The sequence below is a fragment of the Pleurodeles waltl genome, chromosome 2_1 (genome assembly GCF_031143425.1).
Source record: "Pleurodeles waltl isolate 20211129_DDA chromosome 2_1, aPleWal1.hap1.20221129, whole genome shotgun sequence".
NCBI classification, from domain to species: domain Eukaryota; kingdom Metazoa; phylum Chordata; class Amphibia; order Caudata; family Salamandridae; genus Pleurodeles; species Pleurodeles waltl.
This window is the reverse complement of record NC_090438.1, coordinates 282,082,994-282,110,709: the sequence shown is the minus strand read 5'-3', so window position 1 is coordinate 282,110,709 and position 27,716 is coordinate 282,082,994. Positions and strand designations below refer to the sequence as shown.

Sequence of the window (27,716 nt, the reverse complement as noted above, 5' to 3'; positions counted from 1 at the left end):
GCCAATTTCAGCTCTGCATTGTTTTTGCTGCTGTGCTCTGATTGGCCAGCCTGCAGCAGCTTCTGCCAGGCTGCCTTGATGAGGTGTGAAGTGGCCAGGCTTCACACAAAGGAATGTGCTTGGGGGAGAGAATCTCCCCTCAGCAGATGGTGAGGCAGGAAGGGGGAGGGCTGCCAAACTGGTCTTCAAAGGCAGAGAAGGACATTTGCAGCACCCAGCAACACCCCCACATCCTGCAACCCCAGACAGCTAGGTGCCCCCTTGATTAGATTAGGAGAGGGCAGGAGAGGGGTGTGTTTAAGATTTTTAGCCACACCAGTGGGTGGGCTCAGCCAGATGTAACCTCCAAAAATCAGATTCATCCATGTTGGATTTTTAGAGACTGTTGCCTTCTGGGATGGATTTTTGCCACACTTCCCAGGAAGTGGTCATCACAGGGGGACGACCCTGTCCCTGATTGGAGAACCAGGGCCCCCCTGCTTTTCACCCAGGAGCAAGGATAAAACTGGCAGACCTGCACCCACGCCTCAGATCCCCTCCAGAATTCAACAAGAAAGGAACTAAAGAAGAAAAAGGACTGCCCTGCTGGACCCCTGGCCTGCACCTGGAACCTGCACTCAGAAGGACTGCACCAGCTGCACACTTGGGCTTCACCACAAGAAGGTCTTTGCCTGGCTTCAACTGGTTCAAGGAGGGACTCCCTGTTTGCTACAGGTGAAAAATTGCTAACCAGAGTCCCCTGCACCAACTCCTGAAGAAAGCGACCAGCTGACCACTGTCCAGTGGCCAAAAAGGAGTTTGCGCCAGGTGCATTCTGGGAGTTGAAGTCCGCACCCCCCAAGGACCATCACAGAACTTCTGGACCCTTTGGGGTGAGCTGTGGACCCCAAAAGAACCTTAAAAGAACATCTGGGTGAAGCCCCAGAAGTTTGGAAAAGATTTGAGAATTTTTGGAAAAAAGCTCCAGAGAGGGACCGACCCGCCGCTGAAATTCTAGCCGGCTTGCCTCAACCGCGACCCGGCCTGACTTCGTGGTTCGTCCCGGTAAAGAAAAACATCCAAAAAAGAGACTAAGGGCCTGATTCTAACTTTGGAGGACGGTGTTAAACCGTCCCAAAAGTGGCGGATATACCACCTACCGTATTACGAGTCCATTATATCCTATGGAACTCGTAATACGGTAGGTGGTATATCCGCCACTTTTGGGAAGGTTTAACACCGTCCTCCAAAGTTAGAATCAGGCCCTAAGTCCGAACGTAAAAAGTTGACCGGGACCTCCCAGCCATCGTATCCGAGAAGGGCTCCATGAGAAGGGCTCCATGGAGGCCGCCCGCCAAAGTCCCGCCGTCAGGTTACCGTTCCGCGGTCGAAAGACCGCAGCGGTAATTCTGACTTTCCCGCTGGGCTGGCGGGCGGTCGCCTTCAGACCGCCAGCCAGCCCAGCGGGAAAGAGGCTTCCACGATGAAGCCGGCTCGGAATCGAGCCGGCGGAGTGGAAGCTGTGCGACGGGTGCAGTTGCACCCGTCGCGTATTTCACTGTCTGCGCAGCAGACAGTGAAATACATGTAGGGGCCCTCTTATGGGGGCCCCTGCAATGCCCATGCCAGTGGCATGGGCACTGCAGGGGCCCCCAGGGGCCCCGCGACCCCCCCCTACCGCCATCCGGATCTCGGCGGTCCGACCGCCGGGATCTGGATGGCGGTAGGGGGGGGTCGGAATCCCCGCGGCGGTGCAGCAAGCTGCGCCGCCGCGGAGGATTCAATGGGGCCGCGGTACACTGGCGGGACCCCGCCAGTGGTGCCGGTCCGACCGCGGCTTTACCGCCGCGGTCGGAATCCCCATTGGAGCACCGCCGGCCTGTCGGCGGTGCTCCCGCGGTCCTCCGCCCTGGCGGTCAAAGACCGCCAGGGTCAGAATGACCACCTAAGTCAGAAGGTAACTTTTTAACCGAGGCCTCCCGCGACCTGTAGCCGAGCAGGGCTCCATCGCGGTCGGCCTGAAAGTTTGACTTTGCCCCGGTCGAGGTGCAACCAGATGACCCGATTGGCGCTTTTTGTTTCTAAGCGCTAGAAAAGTAATAATTCTTTAAAAATTCATATCTCCGGTTCCCCTGAACCGATTTTAATCGTTTTTGTGTCATTTTAAAGATAAAAATATAAACTATTTTTATAAATTGGTTTTGGATTTTTAAACTGTTTCCTGTGTTTTATTTAATTACTGTTTTGTGATATTTGAATGCTTTACACTTTGGCCCTCATTCCGAGCCTGGCGGGCGGCGGAGGCCGCCCGCCAGGCTTCCCCCCTCCGAAATACCGCTCCGCGGTCGTAAGACCGCGGAGGGTATTCCGAGTTTTCCCCTGGGCTGGCGGGCGGTCTTCACAAGACCGCCCGCCAGCCCAGGGGAAAACTCCCTTCCCACGATGACGCCGGCTCGTAATAGAGCCGGCGGAGTGGGAAGGTGCGACGGGTGCAGTTGCACCCGTCGCGTATTTCAGTGTCTGCTTTGCAGACACTGAAATACTTTTAGGGGCCCTCTTACGGGGGCCCCTGCCGTGCCCATGCCATAGGCATGGGCACGGCAGGGGCCCCCAGGGGCCCCGCGACTCCCCCTCCCGCCATCCGGTTCCCGGCGGGAGAACCGCCAGGAACTGGATGGCGGGAGGGGGAGTCGGAATCCCCATGCCGGCGCAGCATGCTGCGCCGGCTTGGAGGATTCCTTTGGGGCAGCGGGAAACCGGCGGGAGACCGCCGGTTTCCCTTTACTGACCGCGGCTAAGCCGCCGCGGTCAGAATGCCCCGCGGGGCACCGCCGGCCTGTCGGCGGTGCCACCGCGTCCCACGGCCCTGGCGGACTTGTTCCGCCAGGGTCGTAATGACCCCCTTTGTCTCCTAAGTTAAGCCTTGACGCTCGTTGCCAAGCTACCAAGGGTTGAGCTGGGATTAATTTACTGAGACCTAACTGTACCTATGTGGAGGTTAGTGGCTTGTTGCTAGGTGTAGGTAACTACCTGCCCTACCAATAACCCATTTTCCAACAACGGTGCAATAATGTCCAGTTACTTTGTGATGACAACATACCAATTTCAATAAGCTTTAGTCCATGGGCAAACAAAGCTGAAGTCAGGCAGTGGGTCATACAGCTCTGAAAAGGGAAGGGAAAGTCACAAATCAGTTAACAGGAACTGGGGGGAAACACAGACAGTGGAGACGCATGAGGCCTTAAGTAAATGTAAAATGGCGTGGCTGATTCTTACCTGTGTGCTACTGAAAATATTGTTGTATGACTGTATCCCTGTTGTCGGTGTCGTCCCCGTCGTCTTCCTCCTCTTCACTCTCCACAGGCTCCACAGCTGCTACAACACCACCATCTGGACCATCCTCCTGCAGAAAAGGCACCTGGCGTCGCAAAGCAAGATTGTGAAGCATACAGCAGGCCACGATGATCTGGCACACCTTCTTTGGTGAGTACATTAGGGATCCCCCTGTCATATGCAGGCACCTAAACCTGGCCTTCAGGACCCCGAAGGTCCTTTCTATGATCCTCCTAGTGCGCCCATGGGCCTCATTGTACCGTTCCTCTGCCCTGGTCCGGGGATTCCTCACTGGGGTCAGTAGCCACGAGAGGTTGGGGTAGCCAGAGTCACCAATTAGCCACACACGGTGTCTCTGTAGCTGTTCCATCACGTAAGGGATGCTGCTATTTCGCATGACATACGCGTCATGCACTGACCCAGGGAACTTGGCATTTACATGGGAGATGTACTGGTCAGCCAAACAGACCACCTGGACATTCATCGAATGATAACTTTTTCTGTTTCTGTACACCTGCTCACTTTCTTTGGGGGGAACCAAACCCACATGGGTCCCATCAATGGCACCAATGATGTTGGGGATATGTCCAAGGGCATAGAAATCACCCTTCACTGTAGCCAATTCGCCCACCTCAGGGAAAATAATGTAGCTCCGCATGTATTTCATCAGGGCAGACAACACTGTGGACAAAACCTTAGAAAACATAGGCTGAGACATCCCAGATGATATGGCCACTGTTGTCTGAAAAGACCCACTTGCTAAAAAATGGAGTACTGACAGAACCTGCACCAGAGGGGGAATCCCTGTGGGTTGGCGGATGGGGGACATCAGGTCTGGCTCCAGCTGGGCACATAGTTCATGTATAGTTGCTCTGTCAAGCCGGTATGTAAGTATGATATGTCGTTCTTCCATTGTCGACCGGTCCACCAGCGGTCGGTACACAGGAGGATTCATCCTTCTCCTCGCAAGTCCCAGCGGACGGTGCCTAGGAAGGACAACATAGAGCACAGAGTCAAGCAACCCACAGGTTCGTTCACACAGCTTGCACAGTACACGAATCGCTATGCATTGAAAGGCTTGTATTAGTGGCAATGCAAGGCCTAGGCCTGTGTGACGCAGTAGAAATCATGCCATGTGGGCCCTTGAAATGGCGGCTGCCTGACCTGTGAAGTGTGACAGTGGGATGTGAGGTCACTGCGCTGGCGTGGCACACCGTGGCGGTAGGCGGTCGAAGACCGCGGCGCATAGCAGCATTGGTTAACATTGAACCCTATGGGTCTCAGGAGCCAATGCCGATGTGCGCCGGCGGTCACGGCACGCACCGCCGCTGTACGCACCGCCGCGGGCGTGCCCGCCATTTTCTATCTGATTAATCACTCGAGACCTGATCATCCACAGGAGAGGACCTATACTGCAAGTGCTGCTGTGACCTCGGTCTGGGAGATACAATGGCTGCTGCGACTGGGGAAAGGGCCCCTGCCTTCACTTCCGAAGAATTGGAGAAACTTGTGGATGGGGTCCTCCCCCAGTATGCGCTACTCTACGGTCCTCCAGACCAACAGGTTAGTACACAGGGTGCACGTAGAATGGGCTATGTCTGTGTTGAGTGGAGTGTATGTAAAATGGTGGGGAGGGGAGCGAATGAGGAGTGCAACGCACGCAAGATGAGAGCATGTGCCACATGGCAAGGTTGGGGAGGGGGGGGCCACTCACATTGACCAGGCAGAAAACTGATGCGATTTCCTTTACCACCCTGTACATGTCACATAGGTCAGCGCCCATCAGAAGATCGACATTTGGCGTGCCATCGCCAAGGACGTCCGGGCCCTGGGGGTCCACAACAGACGGGGCACCCACTGCCGAAAGAGGTGGGAGGACATCCGCCGCGGGACCAGAAAGACCGCCGAGTCGCTGCTGGGGATGGCCTCCCAACGTAGGAGGGGTGCCAGCCGCCAATTGACCCCCCCTGATGTCCCGGATCCCGGTGGTGGCCTACCCCGATTTGGATGGGCCCTCGTGAATCTGGCGTCGTGGACTCATGTGGCTGAGGTGCCCCCCCTTCCCTTCCCCCTGAGGTGCCTGTAGTTTTATCATCTGATGCCCCAGCAGTGTTCTCTCCAATGGTATCTGGTCTCCTGTGTGGGCTTTGCCCATGTGTTTGTGCACATTGGCCCACGGACTATGGAACTTTGAGGGAATGTGCAGGACTTATTGCCTATGTATATATTGTTGACTATGTTCATTCCTTATTTTTGTATCTTTTATATGGCATATTTCCCATACCTTTTTTTTGCTATTTCTACATATATTTTATAGATCATTTTAATTGTGTCTTTGCATTATTCCGGTGGGTTTGGGGGGTGTCACTCTGACTTGTTGCTCGGCATTGGGGTGTAGGTATTTGTGGTGGGGGGGTGGGTGTATGGCGCATGTGTGTGCGCGTAAGCTTTCCTCCTCCCCCCTCCCCTGTGTCGTAGGTGCAGTACTCACCGTTGTCGTCTGCGCCGGCGTTCGTACTCCTGGTAGATGAGCAGGTAGACAATAGCTGGTAGGATGTTTAATTCGGGTTCCATGCTGTCCTCCTTCCTCGTGGAGTGTGTATAGGTGAGCGTTTTCCTGTTCCTAGTCTGTTTCCGCCGTGTTTTTATCGGCAGGGCTCCCACCCCGGAAAAGGTGGCGGATTGGTGAGTTGTGATAGGGTGGGCGGTACATTGTCTGCCGCCTGCCTGTTGGCGGTGACCGCCGCGCTGTTTGTCTGTCCCGCCGTGGCGGTCGGAGTGTTAAAGTAGCGGGCTGTGTTGGCGGTTCCCGCCAGGGTCAGAATTCCTTTTTTTGGACCGCCTGCCTGTTGGCGGGTTGGCCGCCGCTTTAACACCGCCCGCCAGGGTCAGAATGACCCCCATAGTCTATTTATATAAATGGGAGTTGGATTTTTACTATGTTTTTTGTTTTACTTGTTCACTGTTTTCTGATTTCCAAATTATTTACACACCTGTCTCATAAATTAAGCCTAACTGCTCTTGCCAAGCTACCAAGCGTTCAGTTAGGATTAATTTATTGAGACCTGACTGGACCTAGTGGGGATTAGTGGGCTATTGCTAAGTGTAGGTACTTACCTGCCCTTACCAATAATCCACTTTCCAACATTAAAGTCTACCTTTGCTACAAGTAAAGTTAGACTATTGGTCTAAATTTACACTTTTGGACTAAACTTAGGCTTTTGGTCTAAGTTTACTCTTGTGAATCGGGACCCTTGTTTTTTCTGGGTCAACGTGTTCTTGCACTTATCTATTAATATTTGCAGGTTGCAACTCCTAGTTCCACCTGCTCTAAACAAGAGGTACATGGAAGTTGGTGACTGGTACGGGCAGCAGGTGGGTTTGTGGATAATAACCGTGGAGGTTAAAGTCAGGCAAAAGTGAACCTTCATGCTCCTCTATGGCCTGAGTTAAGCTTGTTCTGGCAGCCCCTGAACAATCCTCCTTTGATTTTATCAGCTGGATTTTTTGACCAGTAAAACTGAGCAAAGTGTTCTCACCCCTGGACCATGTCTGGGCACACTAGGCAAATTCTGATGAGATGCAGTGGTATCTCAGCAGTAATCAAACCCTTAGAAATACACTTTCGATTGTTCAGTTGCATGCACTGAAAAGGTATGTGGAAAAATCAGATTTATATTTCCACAATCTCTTCTTGTCTTTTTTCTTTGAATCCCCAGTACAGTTCTTATTAAATGCAAAAAATGCCTTTATCTCACGTCTGAATTTGATATAACGTTGTTTGGAAAATCCACAGTAGCAGAATCCCATGGACAAAATATGATGTAAATCTTTTATTCCACAGATCCTCATGCATGACATTCCATTGAACTTGGAAGTGGATTTTATGTTTCTACCTGGATCAATGAAACATCACATTCCGGACGTTAGTTCAAAAATACAGTTTAATTTCTTTGGAACAACGTCACTCTTTCAGGTACAAATAATTGTGTTTTACTTTTCGATGTAAAGTTAAAATACACAATGTAAAATAACTTTTAAAAGGTATTGTTCAAGCACAAGTTACTCTGGTCACAAATGAATGGCAACATTTCCAAAATCGCAAATTTGACTGAATCATCTCAAATGCGCCCAAACCAGATGTTACGAGTTTCAGTTGCAGTCAAGGCTTCACTGTGACCAACAGGTATCTGAAAGTGGGTTTTGATATTGCTTTATTTTCTGTTCTTAAAATCTTGGCAATGAAGACAGTGCTATCTTACAGAAGGATCTTACACGCCTTCCTTTCAACCAAGCATTGGCAATGCCAATCAGTCTTACTTATGAATGAAAGTTCCTCTCATGTCACTGATGGGTTTAGACACTGAAAGAGTCTTCATCCGTATATTCTGCCACTCATCCTTGCACTCATACATCCATCCACTGACCAAGCATTCACCTTCTGAAACAATCTAAAAAAACACACAAATTCAACAACATATGCACAATCAATTAAAATAATACAAGTAGAAAAAAAGAAAGCCTGCTGCTGTATAAACACAGTGGGCAAATGCTTCCAGTAATTAAACTAAACAAAGCAGTGGATGCCTGTCTTTTGGAGATATTGTAATTGGTCTTTCATTGTTTTACAATTCCAGCATGGCCACCACATTTAGGAGCAACGTGTTGCTCATCTTGTAATGGTAAAGCAATAGTGAACTATGGACAAAAGCATTCCATCATGGTCTGCTGGTTTAGAGGAAGTGGGGTATAAGTATGCAGCACACTGCAGATGAAATCAGCAGCAAGCAAGTAACCTATAAGCACTGTCTGGAGAGCTGTAGTATTATCTTAAGAAATATTCAAATAAAAGGAGGAGAGGCAAAGAAATAAAAGGGGAACTATAAAAAGAGGAAATTGAAAACTATAGGACGGCCAACGAGCAATGACAATGAGCACACTCAGTTTCAGGTGGATGTACACGTGATCAGAAAATGCTGTCGTTCACAGGGCAAAAGAGCCAATGACCGATGCAAACTGATCCATTACCCCATGCAGTACACTCTCTGTGATGGAAGCAGAGCCTAAATGACACCCAGGCAGACGAATCACAAAACACAGCTGATTCAAAGGCTGTATATATATATATGTATATATATGAAATAAAAGGTTGTCCTGAAAAGCGTGTTTGCGGAGCACTTATTTCACCGGTGGTGCTGGTTTAAGGCAGGGCGTCCATATTTCAAAAAAAGGATTCTCTTTCTGTTTCAAAGGGAGAAAACCGCACTCCGTTGTTGTGCAAATAATCATTAAACTTTAATTCCATTAGTGAAATCACAACAGAAAAATCAAGCAGGAATCCCCTGACGCGTTTCGGTCACACCGGACCTTGTTCACACCTGATTTCACTAATGGAATTAAAGTTTAACGATTATTTGCACAAAGACGGAGTGCGGTTTTCTCCCTTTGAAACAGAAAGAGAATATTTTTTTTTGAAATATGTATATATATAAATATATATATATATATCCCTAACCTTGGGAGATAGCAATTTGCTTTCGCTTGATGGGAGCTTTGACAGCTCTCACCGAGCGAAAGCAAACTGTAAGTCTGCTCCCAGCAGGCAGGAGCAGGAAAACTGCTCCTCCTCACTGGGAGCAGACTTTTCATCTGTTTTCCTGCCTGTTGTCAAGTGGGCAGAAAAACAGATGAAAGGATTGCTCCTGCATGTAGGGAGCAGCATTTTTATCTGCCACATACACATTAGTGGTATGCAGCTTCTTCTCGCATTTTACCAAGATGATCTTATAGTTAGGGATTAGCATTTAAAAAACCTTCACTGAAAAAAGACCAACGGTTACAGGGATGTTATAGTTAAGTTCTGCATTTAAACAAAAAAAACATAGAAATTCAGCTGTTATAGTTATAGGTATTTCAAGCAACTATAACTTGTGCCCTAAGGTAACTATAACTTGCACCCATGCCATGCACAGCCAATTACCCCACATATTACATAATTGTACCATCTTCTGTGCATTATTGATATTATCACTTCAGCATAAAATTATTGATGGGAAGATTGTGCATGCCGGGGGAGCGAGTTACCTTAGACCCCGAGTTATAGTTATTTGAAATAACTATAACTATAACAGCTGAATGGTTTTGTGCATGTACATTCTGAACCTAACTATAACGTCTCTCCAACCTTTGGTTTTTCCAGTGGATTTTATATATAATATATATATATATATATATATATATATATATATATATATATATATATATATATATCGTTGAACATGGATGCAGAGTTACATAAACACATATAGGAGATAAAGAACAGATAAAAAACTGAAAAATGATATACAGCGTTTATAGAACAGTCTTTATTTCAAATGGAATCCACTAATGTCGATAAGTGTGCATTGTTAAACAACATAGAACTGGTACTTTACCTAAAAAAGAAAATCTTTGAAAGAGGGGAATAAACATATATATTAATTTAATGAGATGCATTTATGTTTAGGGTAAATTTGACCTCCATTTGAGACAAATGAACTAAATTTGGGTTAAAAAACATCGATTAGAAATGCCTTTTAAGTGATTTAAAATGATTATGGATTTTTATTGGTGAATGTTGGGTGATCACATGATTTAAATACACTGACTTCACAATCTACTCTATGGCCAGTCGAAGGCTCAGGCCGAAACGTGTTGCCATTTTGTCTGGAGAGCACATTGCACTTTGTACTGCACATGAAATAAGAAAATAAGAAAATAAATGACCTTTCGTATTGATGGACGGTGCCTGCGTCATTCCTGCTTTTAGAAGCTGGTAAATAGTGCCTCTCGGATGCTGTGTAATGATTTATGTTTAAATATATAACGTTGATTGTAGCATATTGTGCTTAATTAATGTACACTTGAGTGTGGTGCTATATTGCTGTAGAATAGTCTGGTCTCCTGGGACACATGATGATCAGCAGTGATGCCCACTTGCGAACATGTGTTGGTTTGCGGTGGCGTTATCTGGAATATTCATTTAAATTTGATTTGATTGCCATTTCAAAGCATATGTGTTATGTTCTCCTCTTGCCAGAACAAAATCATGCTGTGTACGTGTGACATTAAGTTTTGCCCACTTGGGCCTGATTGTGACATGATTTTATATAGTAAGGACTAATCTCTACAATTATATAAAGGGATTATTGTAATCACAATTGTGCATGGTATGTAGATATATTTAGTCCAATGCCTGCAAGGAACTGTTTATAATTTGTAGTTGGCAATGTTTTTTATGGTCTGGGGAGAGATATTCTGAAGAAAGATATTGTCTTTTGCGGTGGCACAATTTGTAATATCTTAGGTTAACAGTGAATTTTTGCATTTGACGAAATAGAAACATGGGCTAGTTAGAACTCTGCTTTTGTATACTCTGTGTGACATTATGATAGCAGGGAACATTTGCATTTGATTGCATAGAAACAGGGGCCAGCAAGAGCATTGCAAAATATAAGGGTCAAAAACAATGTTCCAAGATGGCCGCATCATCTATATGATATTGCAGGTAGATGTGTTGATGTCCATTGTTTGTGTCTGATCTTATTTAAATATGTGTTTTTCATACCCACTCCATCCTTGATCAAGGCTACGTCCGAAACTCATCGGAGGGGAAACCCGTCTCCTAAATAAATGAATTTGCAGCACTTCTGAGGTTTCCGGGCTTTTCTTGTACACAAGGATGACTTCTGAATATATATGTATATATATATCGCTAAGAAGATATTCTAGTAAGAATTATTGCAGTGCAAATCATCTCTCCCCTGGGTTTTCCAGAGGCGATAACCAACACCAAAATCCTTCCCTAAAAAGGTGTATTGTGAAATTTCCTTTAACAAAATACCTATCAGTAGGCTTTTATACAGAGAAAATCCAATCCATCTTTAAATACCTATAGAATTTAACATATGTGTTTCACAATAAATATGGCAATCCTACTAAGTTTGTCATAACTGTTTATCATAAACACATCAGATCTATGACATCAGATACATTTTTTTCCTAGTCTAGCAGTCAGACCTCTAGCTGTTATCATTGGCTTTTTTCTGTAGCCATCTCAGATCTACTATGTTGGTTATATGCCTTCCCACAAGACAAACATCAGGTATATCATAATTAAATTCCATATATGTACAAAATGCAGTTGTCAAAACAATATAAATCCCTACTAATAGAGCATAATAAGATTTACCATAGTGCAAAACATCTATCCCCATGGTTTTTTGCAGAAAGGTCACCAACACCAAAACCATTGCCTACTAAAATAATCTGTGAGATTATCTGACTTCATGCTTTAGCACAATATAATAACAATGTGCCCTTATAAGCCTAATGACTTTAATATGTAAGCTTCAAAATAAGTAAGGCCTACTTGCTTTGGCATAACTTTTTGTAATAAACAGATCACACTTAAAGAATATGACATAACTTAACTAAGTGAACGATAAGGCCTCTAGCCCTTTATCAATGGTTTAATACTATGTACAATGCAGGCACACTGAAGTGTTCATAAACTGCCCATCATTATGTATACAGTTGTAACATTACAAATATGCACGAAAATACAGTTAGCAAAACATATACAACCCCTCCTGTGCCTAACAAGAATTAGCACTGTGAAATTCTGTTCCATGGGTTTTGTCGGAGTGGTGACCAACACCAAAACCCTTGCCTACAATGATAATCTGTGAGATTACATGGAGCCAAATATCTATCTTTGGACTGTAGCAAAATGGGACAACAATCTACTGTTAAAGTCCTATTGGATTTACCATATGCTTTGCACAATAAATAAGCCAGACCTACTGCCTTTCTATTAACATTTCATAATATGCTGGCCAGATTTAGAGAGGAGGTCTTTAAGGGATAACCACTGTGAAGATTATAAATGTCTAATGTTTTTATCTAATCTTTATGATCTCGCATGGCTTTCATGAGAATCGTAAATAGTAAAAAGGAGCATGTGAGATACAATCTCCTAGTAGAATTGAATACTGTGGTCCTTGTTATTGTGAGGAAGTGTGTAAGCGAGAAATACTGTGATGAGCAAAAAGTTAATTCTTTTTTTTTAAGTTGATATCTCACACCAACAAAGCTCAATGATGTTATTATTGGTTTGTCACCATAACCAACTCAGTCATACTAGACTGACCATAAGCTTGCCCACAAGGCAACTATCCGGCACACAGTCATAAAAGTGCAAATATATACAAAATTACAGTTGGGAGCGGAACTGTCTCTCCTAACAGGGCTATACAAGGATTACAGAGCTAAACAAGGATTCCTACAGCACACATTCTCAATATCCATGGTTTGTCAGAGGGGGTATCTAACACCAAAACCTATGCCTCCTTAGGTTATCTGTGAGAATCCAAGTCTCAAAAGTCTATCTGTAGGGGTAAATCCAGAGAAATAACAATCCACCATTAAATGCCCACTGACTTTAGCATATGCTTTGCACAATCAAATATGCCAGGTCTTCTGCCTTTCATTGTAACTTTTACAATAAAAAATCAGGTATATAGCCTTTATCATTGACATAACACCACAATCAATTTAAGACTACTATACTGAGCGTAAACATTCTACATGGCAGCCATCCAGCAATCTGCCATAAATTTGCAAATGTCTGCAAAATTACAGATTTGCAGTTGACAGGGCAAAATACTATCTCTCCAAAGAGAACTAAATAATCATTATTGTACTGCATTTCTTCTATCCCTACTGTTTGTTCACAAGAATCATCAATACCAAAAACCTTGGGCCTGATTCACAAAGGTAAACTTAGATGTTTGGTATAAAGACCGTCTATACGGCTTTGGGAATTCACAAAGGGCATTTACGAGTACTATATTTAGGTCCTCACTGCAGCCCTTTAGCATTGGCTTTATATCTTTACCACAAGCCAAAAGGTGCATTACAAGCAGTCTTTTTAGTGAAAGCATGAAGGTTAGTTTTTGTTGATCACATAACTTCAGGCGACAGTTACACTGACAAGCCAGTCATCAAAAATCCATGGAGATTAGTATAGTCCTGGGCATCCCATTCTTCTCTGAAGAATAAAGTTAATAATGAAAGGGGAGTGTGCTAGGACTGTAATATTTTTCTTGTGACTGCCTTCCTCCATCTGTGCTGCTCCCAGAGAAAGACAAGCACACTAAATTGTCTGGTTATGTAAGACAGTTTTACAGCATTGCTATGTCATGTGTGTGTCCCTGAAAGTTCAAGCTCAAGGAGCTGGATAAATAAGCAAAATGACCACAGCTGCATGGAGGGCAAGCACTTTCTGTGTTATCACACAACTTCTGCCCAAGCAAAACATGTACTTCTGGCTCCCAACATGTGGGCGGAGCGAAAGCATTTCTCTAGTGATGCTCACATAATAGTTTGGTGAACAATGTGCTGTTAATCCAGAGCATAAATAAATTACCAAGCAACAAGATAACTAAGCTATTCTTCAACAGTAGTCGAGCTGCATCTCAACAAGCACTGGTAGAGATTTTCACATGCAGCTTTGCTGATGTACCAAAGATGATCCTTCTTTGAACCTAAGCAACTGAGTATTAACTGAGCCAAGGCATCTAATCCATCAGATATTTATAAGTGCTAAATTAACATTCAACTTACACTTACAAAAAGCTTCAAAAGCAATAAATTAATTTGCACATTTAGAAATCCAACTTGTAGAAACTGGGATTTAGTTGAACATTGATTTATAAAAGTGCTAACTCTAAGTACTAAACTAAGCTTTTCAATGGTATTTATTATGAGTGTTCAACTTGCTATGAATAAATCATTTTCAACTGCTCATTTAAAACTTTCGGGGTAGTGCGATATATCCTGAGAAATGAACTATTTGAGTAATATTTCTAATAGGTGTCAGATTAAGAATTTAGAGTCTTCTGTTAATAATGTGCTATATGTTTTGTAACCACCCTCATGAATTAGATGGGTAAATTGTTTAACATGGTTAGTGGGAAATGTATTGCCTATTATTCTTTATCCGGACCATAGCAAGGACTAACCTATTTTCTTATAATTCATACAAAAAGAAATGCAGGGCATGAGTCACAAAGATATTTTTGGTGTAATTTTGCTTTACACCTAGAAAAATTGTAGTTTTACCAGGCATACTTTTAAGCATGATTCATAAACATGTTAACAAGTGACCTATACTATATGTTCCTGCCATTGCAAAGGGTCATGCAGGGCAACGGGTGGACTAGCACCGGTTGGTATCTGACCCCTTGCCATGCTCTGAATTCTCTACACCAGCAACATAGTTCAAAACACCACCTCTCTGCTCATCTCCAGAACCCCAGGGACAACCCAGCCCTATGGTGTGAGCCACCAAGATCTGGTCATTTTGACTTCCAACTCCAGCTCCTTTTTCTATGGCCCTTGAGTCTACGTTTTGCCTTGTTAGTATAGGAAGCTGCAGGCTTTAAAAATCTCTGTCAATCTCTTGCTTCAGGATGTCCCACTCACAAAACTTTCTAGAGCAGGAAACAATTAGAGAGGGGGATGTGGGTAAGAAAATCACCCTCTCCTGTTAATGGTAGTTTTGTGAAGTCTAACCTGGAGGCACAAATATAATAACACCGAGGCTGTTACTCATTGCCATCTCAGGTAAGTACAATGTAAATACACTTCAGCATCAGAAACAGTAAGGTTTTGCAACATTCAAGTGCCAGGAATCTTTGCCCTTACTGTAATGCTTGATGGTGAGGAAGAAGGTAGGAAGAGGAAGTATTTGAAGGAGTTTGTTTCAAATCCTGATTCCAATATCTGTAACTTTCATTCTATGATTGAGAATTGTATATATACCACAGAGGCTCAGTGGTGCCTTTATAATTAAGATTTACACCTCACTCCACAAGAAATATGATTTTTGTATCCTCAATATTATTGCCATCCCTTCACCAATCAGCATCAAGAAGGGAAAAGAAACTGTTTTGGAGGGTATCTCACACTGTATCAATATTGGTGCTCCTCAGTGAAATGGTTGAAAAGATAAGTGGGTCCCAAACTAATTTCTCCTCATCTTTAAAATGGGATTTCCTATAGAATTATTTTTTGTGTGTGTTTATCTCTAAAAGCACGGAACACATGATAAACAAATTTTAATTAGTACAAAAACTCAGGTCTCTATAATACCAATAAAGAACAATTGATAACACAAATGGAATTTAACCATGAAATGCAAAACAGAGAACATATTACAAAGACACAGTGGGTGCTAGTGAATAAAACATGTTTGGTGCTCTCTTAAACATGATACACACATGTGATAAAAGAGTTCATGATGTGTATCAAATATATAGAAGAACTGTGTGGTTATTGTAATGCACTCTATTACATTTTCTCATAGTATATAGTGTGTACCAGACAAAAGATGCTAAAAAAGGGTTAAAATAAAGCAACAAACATGCATCTATCCCTTGTATCAGTTGTACATTATTAAACACAACCCATTTGTAGTACAGATGTGCATCAGAGCCAATCTCAATTGTAGGAACATTTCAGAGAGGGTATCCCTGTGATGTTAAATATGTTCCTACGATGGCTGGTCTGTAAGCAAATAGTGAAGAGTACTTCAATGTTCCGGTTTCCTTCTGTACTAGATACCCAAGACTATCCTCAGGACTAAGTGCATTTGAAAATAGTTGTAGACCCTTTATCTTTGATTTACTCTGAACTGGTACAATGCTCATAGAAGAACACTGCATTTTCTTGAAAAATATCCTTCTCCAGTGTATCCAAGTTTGAGTTGAAATTCTTTCCATGGAGGTGGTGTTTCTTGAAAACAATCAGAGATGTTGCCTGACCCGTCCATGTATATTCAGGTTTCTCCTAGAAGTCGTGACATTTTCCATGCCTGGTTCTTAATATGCACTAAGTGACTGGTAGACCATTACTTTTGTGCACATGTTCTTTTATGTTCCATTAATTTATTTTGTTGTGCTTTAATTGCCTGGATATAACTTTGCTTGGTTAATTCTCAAGGCTTGTTTTGCTTTTTCCCTGTAGCTACAATTCCATCCATAAATGATCCCCTTGTAGGCCGTTTAGTTCAATTAATACTATAATCCAGACATGCAAGGGGTTACTGGATTGTCCTTCCTTTTCTTTCACTGAGTCCTGTCTGTGGCAGCTTTTTGAAACTTTGGAAGTGCTCATCATAAGCATGTAGAAAGGGTAGCTTGTCAACAGTGTGGTGGTGCCCTTAAACATGGTAAGCATCATTGTCAGCTCAGTCTAGGCTTAATTACAATGATAAGTCATCTGAATTCATTTTAATACAACAGCATTACTCACCAAATCTGCAGTAAACCAGCAACATGTGGACTATAATGGAGGTAATGAAGCAGCTTAGTTTATTGAACAGCAGCGTGCCCTAAACATGAACAAGATTGTTCAACTTTTGGACTCACCTGGATTTACCTCACAAACACTATCTTCTGAGGCAGGTGCCTCATTTACAATGTCAGAATAAAATTGGTGCAATAGTTGTTGGCAAATATATTCTCCTAATTGATCAGGCACACCTCATCAAAGGCCACACTGACAGGAGGCCAGCTGCAGATAAGCAAATGCTAATTAACATGTCGGAGCTTGAGGCAGAAAAAGTGTAACTTTTCTAAAGGTTATTTTCCTGCATTTTTATCAAACATCCAATTTCAGGATTGAATTGGATGTTTAGAACATAATAACATCTATGGTTGAATCATCTCAGTAGCTTATCCAAACCAAGTATACAGAATTAGCATGTTGACTGTACTTTAGCTTTTCCTTCACAGAAGCAGCAGCAGCCCTAACATTTACAATAGTTTTTGGGGTGTGTCACTATTAGGACATGCAAACATTCAAATATTATTTGTTTCACTTTTAAATACTTGTGGGCAACAAGGCCTACTTTTAGGGTTTCCCTCCTGTCAAAAGATTTATTTGGACAAGCGTGTCTGCAGGTTTAAAGGTTCCAGTAGTCAGATTACACATATAGGCCTGAAAATATGTTTTACTTGCCAGCCTAGTTGATAGCACAATGTGTGCCGCAGTACACAGGTGAGATTTAATATTCCATGCCATTGGTGTATGTTCTGCACCATATACTATGACCTTGCCTGAAAATTAAATATGACAATTGTGGATTAGCCAATTTTACTTTGTTTTAGGGGTCAGTGCATGTACACAGGGCACTAAGCAGTGGTACCCCAATGTGCAGCGATCAGAAACCAGCATCATCAAGACACAAAAATGGGGAGATACCATGCAAAATACGCACTTTCTCACTCAATGTATTGTACAGCTTTTCAGTTTTTTAAGGAAACTATTTAAAAAATGCAAATATGACTTATTTTTACAGCTCCTTCTAGCCAAATTGAAAACACAAGGCCTGTAAGACACATACATTTGTCAATACATTATTTAAGTTTATAGGTGAATCATATAATTATTGCAAGTGATGTCAGGGGCACATGTATGTGCTTAAAGACAAGTCACAAATCATTGAATAGGTTTCAAAGGGAGTACAGGGCAAAATATTAAGGGTGGTGCAAGGGCCACACAGAGACCGAAGTGCAGAAGCAGAAACATAGGAAAAATGGAGTATTGCTGCAAAGGAGACAGGTGCATATTCAGTGGATGCAGCATACGTGGGGGCCACATATGTATGCCGAAAGGTACTTAGGAAATACTGAACTATGGGCCTGTTGTAGAAACCTATTTTGTGTTGGCCAAAGCTGCAATTCTTAAAATAGGTTTATGTTTGACCTCGGAATAGTTTTTTGCTATGTACTAATCCCATTTTATGAGTCTGTAAATATTTATCAACTTCTAAAATAGGATTGCAAATGGATATCCATTCGCAATTTCGAAAGGACATGTTGTAGGCATGTTTCCTTTAAGGGAAATGGACTGCATGTTTTTAAAATGTTTATTTCATTTAAAAGCAATCACAGACATGTTGGTCTTCTGACCCCTGCAGCATCCCCCGATTGGATCACATCAGACTAAATTGCGATTTGTGACCTACTTCCTTATTATTCAGGAGGTTGGTCTATTTGCGCCACCTCATCCCCCACAAAAGGAAGTTTTGTTAACAAACTTACTAGTACAAAGGTTGATTTGCAAAATGTAACTTTGATCACACAAATTGACTGCAATTTGCAAACAGCATTTTGTGACCACTATTTTCTATATCAGGTTTTATGTGGCAAAGTGCCCACTTGCAAGGGTTGGTGTAGGGGACATGCAGAGGCTCCAGGTTCATGAGGCCACACATAAAGGGATGCAATCAGACTGGAAAGCGAGCTGGTGGCTGCAGGGAATGCAAGGCTACAAAGATATACAAAAGACACTTAGGAAACACTAAGATAGGTCACAGAGGTGCCTCAGTGGCACCATGAGGGGAGCAGGGGTTGTGGTGGGGCTTTAGGGGGATAGCAGGATGAACAGGGTGATACAGATGAGAAGTAATCTGACTGCAAAAAGAAGTGCCACCTATTGGGGCTGCAGGGGCACCACAGTGCACATAAATATGTAAAATGTAACACTGAAGTGTTTTCTAGGTTGAGTTGGTTGCAAAGGGGCCACAGATGCATGCAGAGGGACATCTGTAGTTATAAAAGATCCAATCAGCGATTGTATGGTGAATAGGGACCCACATTAGATACCCAGTGTGACTGGGATTGGAGTATGATACCAGAATATGGACTCAGAAATATTGATTGACCTAAATATAGTGGGCAAGAAAATATTGTGAGTGACAAAAATGCATGCAACTGGGTGGGTATATATTTTTTTAATTTGCTATCAATATCTTTGTTGGGAATTGGAAGTAAAAATTTCATATATTCAATATAATTACATTATTTTGCATTTTTGTGATAATTTTGTGAAAATTATGTTTAATTTATGGTTTTGTAATGTTATTATTAGTATTTTGGATATGTATTTTTCCAGGGTGTAGAATTTATTTGGGGAGAGTGTTGGGTGGAGAATGCTTTAAAATGTAATTAATTGATGTATGTATTACATATTGTTTTGTAATAATATTTTTTTTAACTTTTTTGTCAAGTTCTTTAGGGGACTGGTTGGGGAATTTTTAGATTTATGTTAACTTAATAATGTACTTTTTACATTTCAACATTATTATTCACCGAAATGTATTTAGTAAGAAAAATAATGAGATGTAAAATTAATGGTTAAGATAGTGTCAATCTTACAATGAAAATTGGTGTGATTTTTTATTTTTATTAGGAATATTTATTCCAACAGTATTGGTGATTATAATGTTGCTAATTATAACATATTTTATTATTTATTTTATTAAAAATAAAATTAGGTGTAATAATTCCAATAATACATTATGCATTTAAATAGAAAACTGTAATTTATTTAAAATATATAGTTGGGTTCATTTTTTACTTCATCATTTTCTAAAGTAGCTAATATCTGCACATCCAGATTACCACTGATTCAGAGCAGATGGTAACCAGAACCAAAGTATGAAAAGAGACCCAGAAGGCATCTGGGTTACTCAAAATGGCTGAACTGTATGTGATAGCATGGAGGAGGAGAGTCCACGCCGCCCAGCAGAGGAGGAGGAGGAGCCAGAGACAGGAGAGGATATACCGAACCAGGCAGACACTATTCCAACAAACTGAGGAGGAGATTTATGACAAATATAGACTGAGCAGTGCAGCAATTTTAGAATTAATTGAACTACTCAATCCGCAGCTTGAACGACAGACAATACGCGGCAGCGCCATCCCTACACATGTGCAACTGCTATGCTCACTGCACCTCTTGGCCTCGAGTAGCTATCAGGGGGTGATTGCCGTGGCAGGTGGGGTATCCCAAAGTGCACTCTCACGATTCTTCAGATGTTTCCTAGATGCCATACTCACACACATGTCCTGATAGATATACCTACCCAGGAATGAGGCAGAAATTAACAGCACCAAGTTGGACTTCTACAGAATTGCCAGCTTCCCCCATGTAATAGGGTGTGTGGACGGGACACATATACAAATCTGCCCTCCTGCAAATCTGGAATATGTGTTCCGCAATAGGAAATGTACGTACTCACTAAACATCCAGGTGGTATGTGACGCCCATAATGTCATTACTGACATTGTAGCTAAATTTCCAGGTAGTACACATGACTCATACATATTCAGGCGCAGTGGGATACACCAACGCCTAGAACGTGGGGAGTTTGGATTCTGATATCTATTAGGTATTTCTGAATACACCCTGAAGCCTTACATACAGGTCACTGTGGAAACCATCCATTCCCTGCTAACATTGCTTATTTTTGGCAAACAGGTGACAGTGCATATGCTCTAAGACCATGGATACTTACCCTGTACCTAACACCTGGCAATGAGAACGAGAGGCGTTATAACAGTGCCTATCGGTGGACCAGAACTGTCATCGAGAAGACCTTTGGACTGTTAAAGGCAAGATTCAGATGCCTCCACAAAAGTGGAGGTGCACTCCAGTCTGCCCCAGAAACAGCATTCAAGATTGTCGCCGTTTGTGCAATCCTACACAACATTGCCACCAGACGTGGGCTACATCTCACCCCTGAAGACACAGATTCGGAGGATGAGGAGCAAAAGCTACCACACCGACATTCTGGGGATAGAAACATTGCAAATCAAGGCAGACAGAGACGGAACCACATTGCAACCCAATAATTTGGCAGGTACGTGGCAACTGTCACCACACTCACTGATGTCAGACACACAGAGCCCAGTTGTATAGTGGAACAATCAAAACCTTTTTATTTGTAAACTATATGGTGAAAGAAAAGTGCTGTCCGTTGAAGTCTGTACTTGTCCAAATGTGATGAGGACACATTAAAATCATGTGCCTCATGAACCATGCGATCTGGTGGCTCACACCCTCCTCCTTGTGCGCCCAGCATGGCTCATCTCTGGTGGGTCACCTGACCCCTGCCATGCACTTGCACTCCTTAGCACACGGGACTCACTGGCAGACACACTACTAATTGTAGACCCCTCCTCACTGTCCTGAGGGGTCTCACCTGTGCCCCTTGCCACCTGCCTAGCTTCCATCAAGTCCACAGCGTGGTTGATGCGGCCAAGTCCACGTGCCACATCGCCCGCAAAGTGCCCAAGTTCAACCTGTAGGCTTACTGTCCGTCTAGACAGGCAAGTTGTGTTGGTTGCAAGACGCCCAATGGAAGCAGCCATGCCATCTAATCGTGCCACTGTGTGGCGCTCCCTGCAACTTGCATACTGTCTGTCTGCCACCAGTTCTGTCACAAGTTGACGGATGGCCTGGGTGAAATCCCCCATATGTTCGTTCATTCTAGTGAACTGCGTGTTCACTTCAGCCAGCCCAGTGGTCATGCTGCTCTGCATCCTGTTTAAGGTTCTTGAGATTGACCTCAATTGTCTATTTTGCAGGTGCTGACCATTGATGAGGGATGCCTCCATTCCTGCAAAGCCTGCTTCCCCTACCTCCTCCTGGGGCACCGCCAGAACTCTGCGTTGGCGTCTGCGCCTTTGTCCTGCTGCTGGCTCAGATAGACTTGCTGTGGGGCTGGGCCCTGGGGTTGTATCAGCTGCCCCCATTTCATGTTCATGTTCCTGATGGGACTCTGGTGGTGTCCTGCTGGGCCCAGGAATTTCTGCAGCAGCCTCCTGCACTGTCTCTGGCCCATGCTCTCCTCCCTTCCTGGTGTCGCTGCTGTGGGTGTCTTTTGGGAGACCTGTGGGACATAGGGAATACACTGTCAGTCTCTCACATCTGTTTTATGCCTCATAACAAACGTTTGCCTATATTCGGACTATTGTACTACATTTCTCATAATGCTCTATTCTAGAGGTTGCTAGACTGGAATGGAGCTAGTCTGGTGGTTCCTGCTGCTGTGTACTGGGAGAGTGTGTATACTGCATTTGTGGGTGTGAATGCGTATCTCATGGTACTTACTTTTGGATGTCCCTGGCGCAGAACTGTCCACTTCCCCATTCCAATTACGGCCCCAGGCTCCAGGGTCTGTTCGACCATTTCTTCCATGGCTGTTGGTGGTGGGACAGTGGATGGGCCTCCTCCGGTGCCCCTCATCTTTCTCAGGTGCTCTGCTACCCTCCCCTTTGTCCTGGAGCGCAGGTCATACCACCTTTTCTTGATTTCCTCAAGGGTGCAGTGGCTCACCCCTATGGCATTAATCCTTTCCTGAATTTGCTGCCAAATAATTTTCTTTTCAGTGTCTGGGACACTCATGGCTGCCTTCCCAAACATTTTGTTGTGGTGCAGGCAGCATTCCTCTGTAAGCACCTCCATTTCTTTGTCTGAAAATTTGACCTTCCTTCTCCTTCCAGCACTGCCTGTCTACTCCATTGTAGCAGCAGGTCCTCTCTCCTGGGTGTTGCACAGCAGTTTGGAAAGGGTGTGGTCCTCCCTCCTTCCAGGTGTATTTGATGACTTCCTGGTTCTGATGTCATCACCAAGAGCCAGGAAGTGATTTTCCAAACTGTTGTGCAGCACCTGCAGGCAATTTGCGAGTCAGTCTTAATTTGCGACACCCTTCTCGCAATTTGCGACTTTGCTTTTAGCGAGGTCGCAAATTGCGACCTCGCTAAAAGTGAACTCGCAAATTGCGGTGCGAAACATATGCGAGTCGCAAATTGGTGTCGCACTTTTTTTCTTGGATTCCATTTTGCAAGTCGAAAATTGCGATTCGCATTGAATCGCTATTTCCGACTCGCAATTTTTCAGCTACCCACACCTGCCCCAAATGTATATATTTATATTATAATAATGCTTCATTACATTATGAATAAATGAAAATATAAAGTCAGTTTGCAAGTTATGGCCCCTATTCACAAAGGTAAATTCAGTCATAAGCATAAGTTGAGATCTTATCAGTGAAATCATCAAGAACGTAATATACCATGTCCTGAGTGATGTAATATGTGAGGTCATTAGCAGTGCACGAAAGGGTAATTTACCTTTGGGGCAGAACTAGCCCCTCTGCAGCTCGGCCCCTTTGGTCAATTAAGCTAATACCCAGTGGTGATGTATCAATCCGAAAGTACTACCTGCTCTGCAGCCAGGTCCCTTGGTTCCATGATTCTTGCTCCTGGTGGTGATGTACCGGGTGGGTGGTACCAGCACCTCAGCAGCCAGGCCCTGTGAATCCATGAAGATTGCACCTGGTGGTGGTGCACTGGTAAGGCAGGACAAGCACCTTCACAGTAGGGTCTTTTGGTCTGTGAAACTTACACTCATTGATGGTGTACTTGGCAGGCATAATTGCTCCTCTGGCTTGGTTCAGTGAAGCTTGCACCCAGTGGTGTATGCCAAATAGTGACTCTGCAGCTCAGCCCCTTGGGTCTGTGAAACTTGTACCTGGTTGTACTGCATTGACCAGGCAGCACAAAGTCCCCCACAGCTGGGCCCTTTGAGTCTGTGAAGCATGAACCCGGTGGTGTTGTTTCTGGAAGGCAGAACTAGTGCCGGCATGACCAACTTCCCAGCGCATGTTCTGCATAACAGCATTTTCAGGCCATTTATTTGGTTCATGGATCTGAAACGGGATCCTCAAGTCCACACTGGAGAGTCTTGATAGGATCCATGAATGCAGTCCTGACCCCAAGAGTCTTGTGGTAAAATATACTTTTTGTAAAAAATTGTGAACACATGGGACTGGGTGTGCAGGGGGTTATCGACCCTTCCATATTGCTTTTGTGATGGCTGCACAACATTTTCTTTCAATGTTAATCAGATCCTTTCAGATCCATGGATTCTGCTCTGGATCCACAATGGATGGCAGAAGAAAACATGCGTTGACCAATAGGTTTGGTTTATTTGTTTCAGTTTTGGGGTTCAGGGATATCTACATTTTCTCAACTCTCAGCTATTGCTAACCTTTTCTTAAATGTAAGGACTTCATGCTCAATTGAGTCATGTACATATGCAAATAAAAAATAATAATACTGAACCAATTTACGGCAATCGAACAAAAGCACAATCGGGAGAGATGAACTGCCCCTCTGGGTACAAAGAGCCATAGTGGTAAGCTGCATGTCACCGAGGCGTATGCATACTTTCTTTTCACATGTAATGGGAAGCATGGGTTGGTCTATCAATGGCATGGCAGGAGCATACAGCAAACGGCAATGAGTCCTCTGGTACAGACCATCGTGTCCACCTCAGATCGTGACCGTCGCAGAGGCAGATAAAGTGCATGGGACAATCTGCAGGGCCAGATTGAGTCCTAGTTCCAAGCAGCCTGGGGTAGGTACTGTTAGGGATGGATCCAAAAGTGTGCAAACTGCTGCTGTGCACAGTTATAGTAAAGATCCATATCTACTGCTGCTAAGCCCCCCAATTCAAAGGGCTGTGTGAGTAGGTCTCCCATGATATTCTAGGCTGCTTGCCTGCCAACACAAGGGATATCATTAACAAGTGGAGTCTCTTCTTAAATTGGCAAGTTAAGGGGATTGGGAGGTTGATAAAGAGGTACAGAAAGTTGGGACGAACAATCATCTTGATGATCGCAATTCGGCCTGTGAGTAAAAGGGTCAGATTTTTCCAGAGGTTAACCTTCTCCTCCAACCAGGAGATTGTGCGCCAATAATTTCGAGACCATAACTCATTCACATCCCTACTCAGCCAGACTTCCAACTATCGGACTGGCTCCAAAGCCCACTGTAGGGGTAGTCAGACACATGCAGCATGGTGTTGGGTGTGAGGGTGAAATAACTGACTCGTCCAATTGATCCTAATGCCTGACAGGTCCCCACAGTGGAGGAATTTGGATATAATGGGATCTAAATTAATGTTTTTTTTATTTTTATATACAGGATAACATCGTTTATGTACATGGAGATCAAGTTTGGGAGCGGTTGGAATGTCAGCCCCTGGTGGTTATGATATTGCCAGAGTTGGGCAGCCAAGGGTTCCATTTCCACCGCGAACAGCAGCGCCAATAGAAGGCACCCCTGTCAGGTGCCTCTAGAGATTGGAAAGGCTTCCGTAACAAATCCATTTGTGCGCAGTCTCGCTTTTGGCTGTGAATATAACAGCTGAACAAGATGAATTAAGTTTGAACTGATACCCAGCAGGGACAGTAGCGCAAAGAGGAAGGGCCATTCCAGTGAATCAAAGGCTTTGCTATCATTCAAGAAAACTGCTGCAGCGTGGCAGGCGGGGTCCACCACCTGAGTCACCGCAAAGTAGGTACGCAGATTATATGACATGGATCGCCCAGGGACAAACCCAGATTGGTCCGGCGGGACGATGGTAGGCAACAGTGGTAGGTGCCTGGAAGTGAGTAATTTTGCAAGGATCTTATTATCTATATTTATCAAGGATATTGGCCTGTAGGAGTCACAAGCACTAGGAATACTTGCCAGGGTTGAGTACAGTCACAATAAGCACTTCAGGTAACGATGTAGGCAGCACACCTCGCTTGATGGATTCCGCAAACATATTGAGTATGTAGAGAGCCAAAAGCTCTGTGTATTCTTTGTGAAACTCCGCTGTAAGACCATCAAAGCCTGGTGCCTTGTCCCTTGGAAGATGCGTCTTCCGAGAAGGGAGAGTCCAGATACTGCCTGTGACCGCATTTCAGCTACAGGAGGTGCAGCTTCGCAAAATAATCAGTGTACTCCTCAGTGTCAGGAGTGCTTGTGGAAAAATATAACAAGGAGTAAAAGTTTCTCATTGTACAGAGCACCTCTTCTATTCCCACCCGTGGGGCCCCCGTCGTACCGAAGCTCCACTATGTAATCATTGGCCTATGGCCTGTGCTGCAGAGACAAGCATTTTACCTGCTCTATTTCCCTCCACATAGCATCTAGCTTTGCACCTCCTTCCCCAAAAAGCACACCTCTCAGAGAGACACCTTTTCCCGCACCTCTGCCAGAAGCTTTGCATCCTCACTATTGGGGCAATACACAGACAACAACTGAAAAGGTTGGTCGAATAGAACTCCTGAGAGCAGAACATATCTCCCTGAAGGATCGCATATCACTTCTTTAGTACGCCGCGGCTACCCCCTACATATAATGATAGCGACTACGTAGCCATAACAGGAATATGGAGCAATGTGACACTTTCCCTTCCAACCTGCACGCAAGTGCAATTTAGAGTCCGCAGTGAGGTGAATCTCCTGAAGCACACAGAATATAACACAGGAGCAGCAGCACATGTCTTTGGCGGCCAGACCTTCTCTCATCGCTCAGACATTGTCACTGAGACGTCCATTTGCATCAACATCTCGATCCAAATCCCTTCCAACAGATTTCTTTGGGAGGATTCATACAAACTTTGCAGCCAACTTGGGGTCTGTGAAAAAATGAGGCTCGCCGTTGAGCTGAACTCGCAGTTTAGCTGGACATATCAGGAATATTTGGCATAGATCTGGCTGAGTGAGCGCTTAACAGGCTAGAAGTCTCTTTGCGCTGCCTGCACTGCCGGAGTGTAGTGTGGAAAAATGGTAAGCATGTTGTTCTGATAAACCTGTGGATGTTTCTCTCGAGCCAGACAAAGCACCACATTGCGGTCCTGATACTTTAAAAGTCGGGCAATAACAGGCCTAGCAGGCGCCCGAGGGGGAGGCCTCTGGCCCAACGATCTGCGTTCTTGCTCCACCACAAGTACAGAGGAGATCGCATCGGGGAACAATAACTTCAACATGACTTCCACATAGTCTTCCATCCGGCCCATGGCAGTGGACTCTGGAATGCCCAGGATGCAGAGGCTATTTCTCCAGGAGCAAGCTTCAAGGTGTTCATTTTTATTATGGATGACCTGAAGAACTTTTTCCATCTGTAGAAGCCGCTCCTCGGAAGTGCGTCTGCCATCATCCAATCCAGACGTGCGGTGCTCCAGTAGATCAAGCCTAGAATCATGGTTGTCCTTGAGGTGATCCAAACGGTCAGGAAGGAGGTCTAATTTGGTACCTTTGCCCACCAGGCTCTGTTTCTGGTCCAGGAACATGGCCTTGATCAAAGCGGACTGTAGCACCTCCTCCTGTGAGTCACATTCTCATCTGGTCCTGCTCTCTTGAGAGGTCTAGATTTTTTGCAGTCATCAAACTATAGTTTTGTCAGCTTCTGGTCTGATTTACCCTTGCTGATCCTTATGGAACTGTGCCAATTACACCAGGAATAATGTTCAGAACACTACTGCTCTGACCCAAATTATTGTGAGGCACAGGCCAGGATTTCAACTTGATCGCTCACCAGGCCCGCTGAAGAAGGAGGGACTCTATTTCCTCAGTCCATAGATGAATGATTACGGTAGCCTGCCCACCACCACTCTATAACTCCACTAATTAGAGGTCCCAGGGGTGAATGGGGGGACAGTCCAACAGGCCC

General features: G+C 44.2%; 1 protein-coding gene across 2 annotated transcripts in view; it reads left to right on the top strand.

Moving 5' to 3' along the window:
• The window catches only part of ADGRG4 (adhesion G protein-coupled receptor G4), a 1,350,632-nt gene that overhangs the window by 816,187 nt on the left and 506,729 nt on the right, over positions 1–27,716 (top strand). For both annotated transcript variants that reach the window (XM_069212461.1, XM_069212460.1), the window contains exon 15: positions 7,157–7,288. In XM_069212461.1, the coding sequence (XP_069068562.1) occupies positions 7,157–7,288 (132 nt within the window). The remainder of the gene's footprint in view (positions 1–7,156; positions 7,289–27,716) is intronic.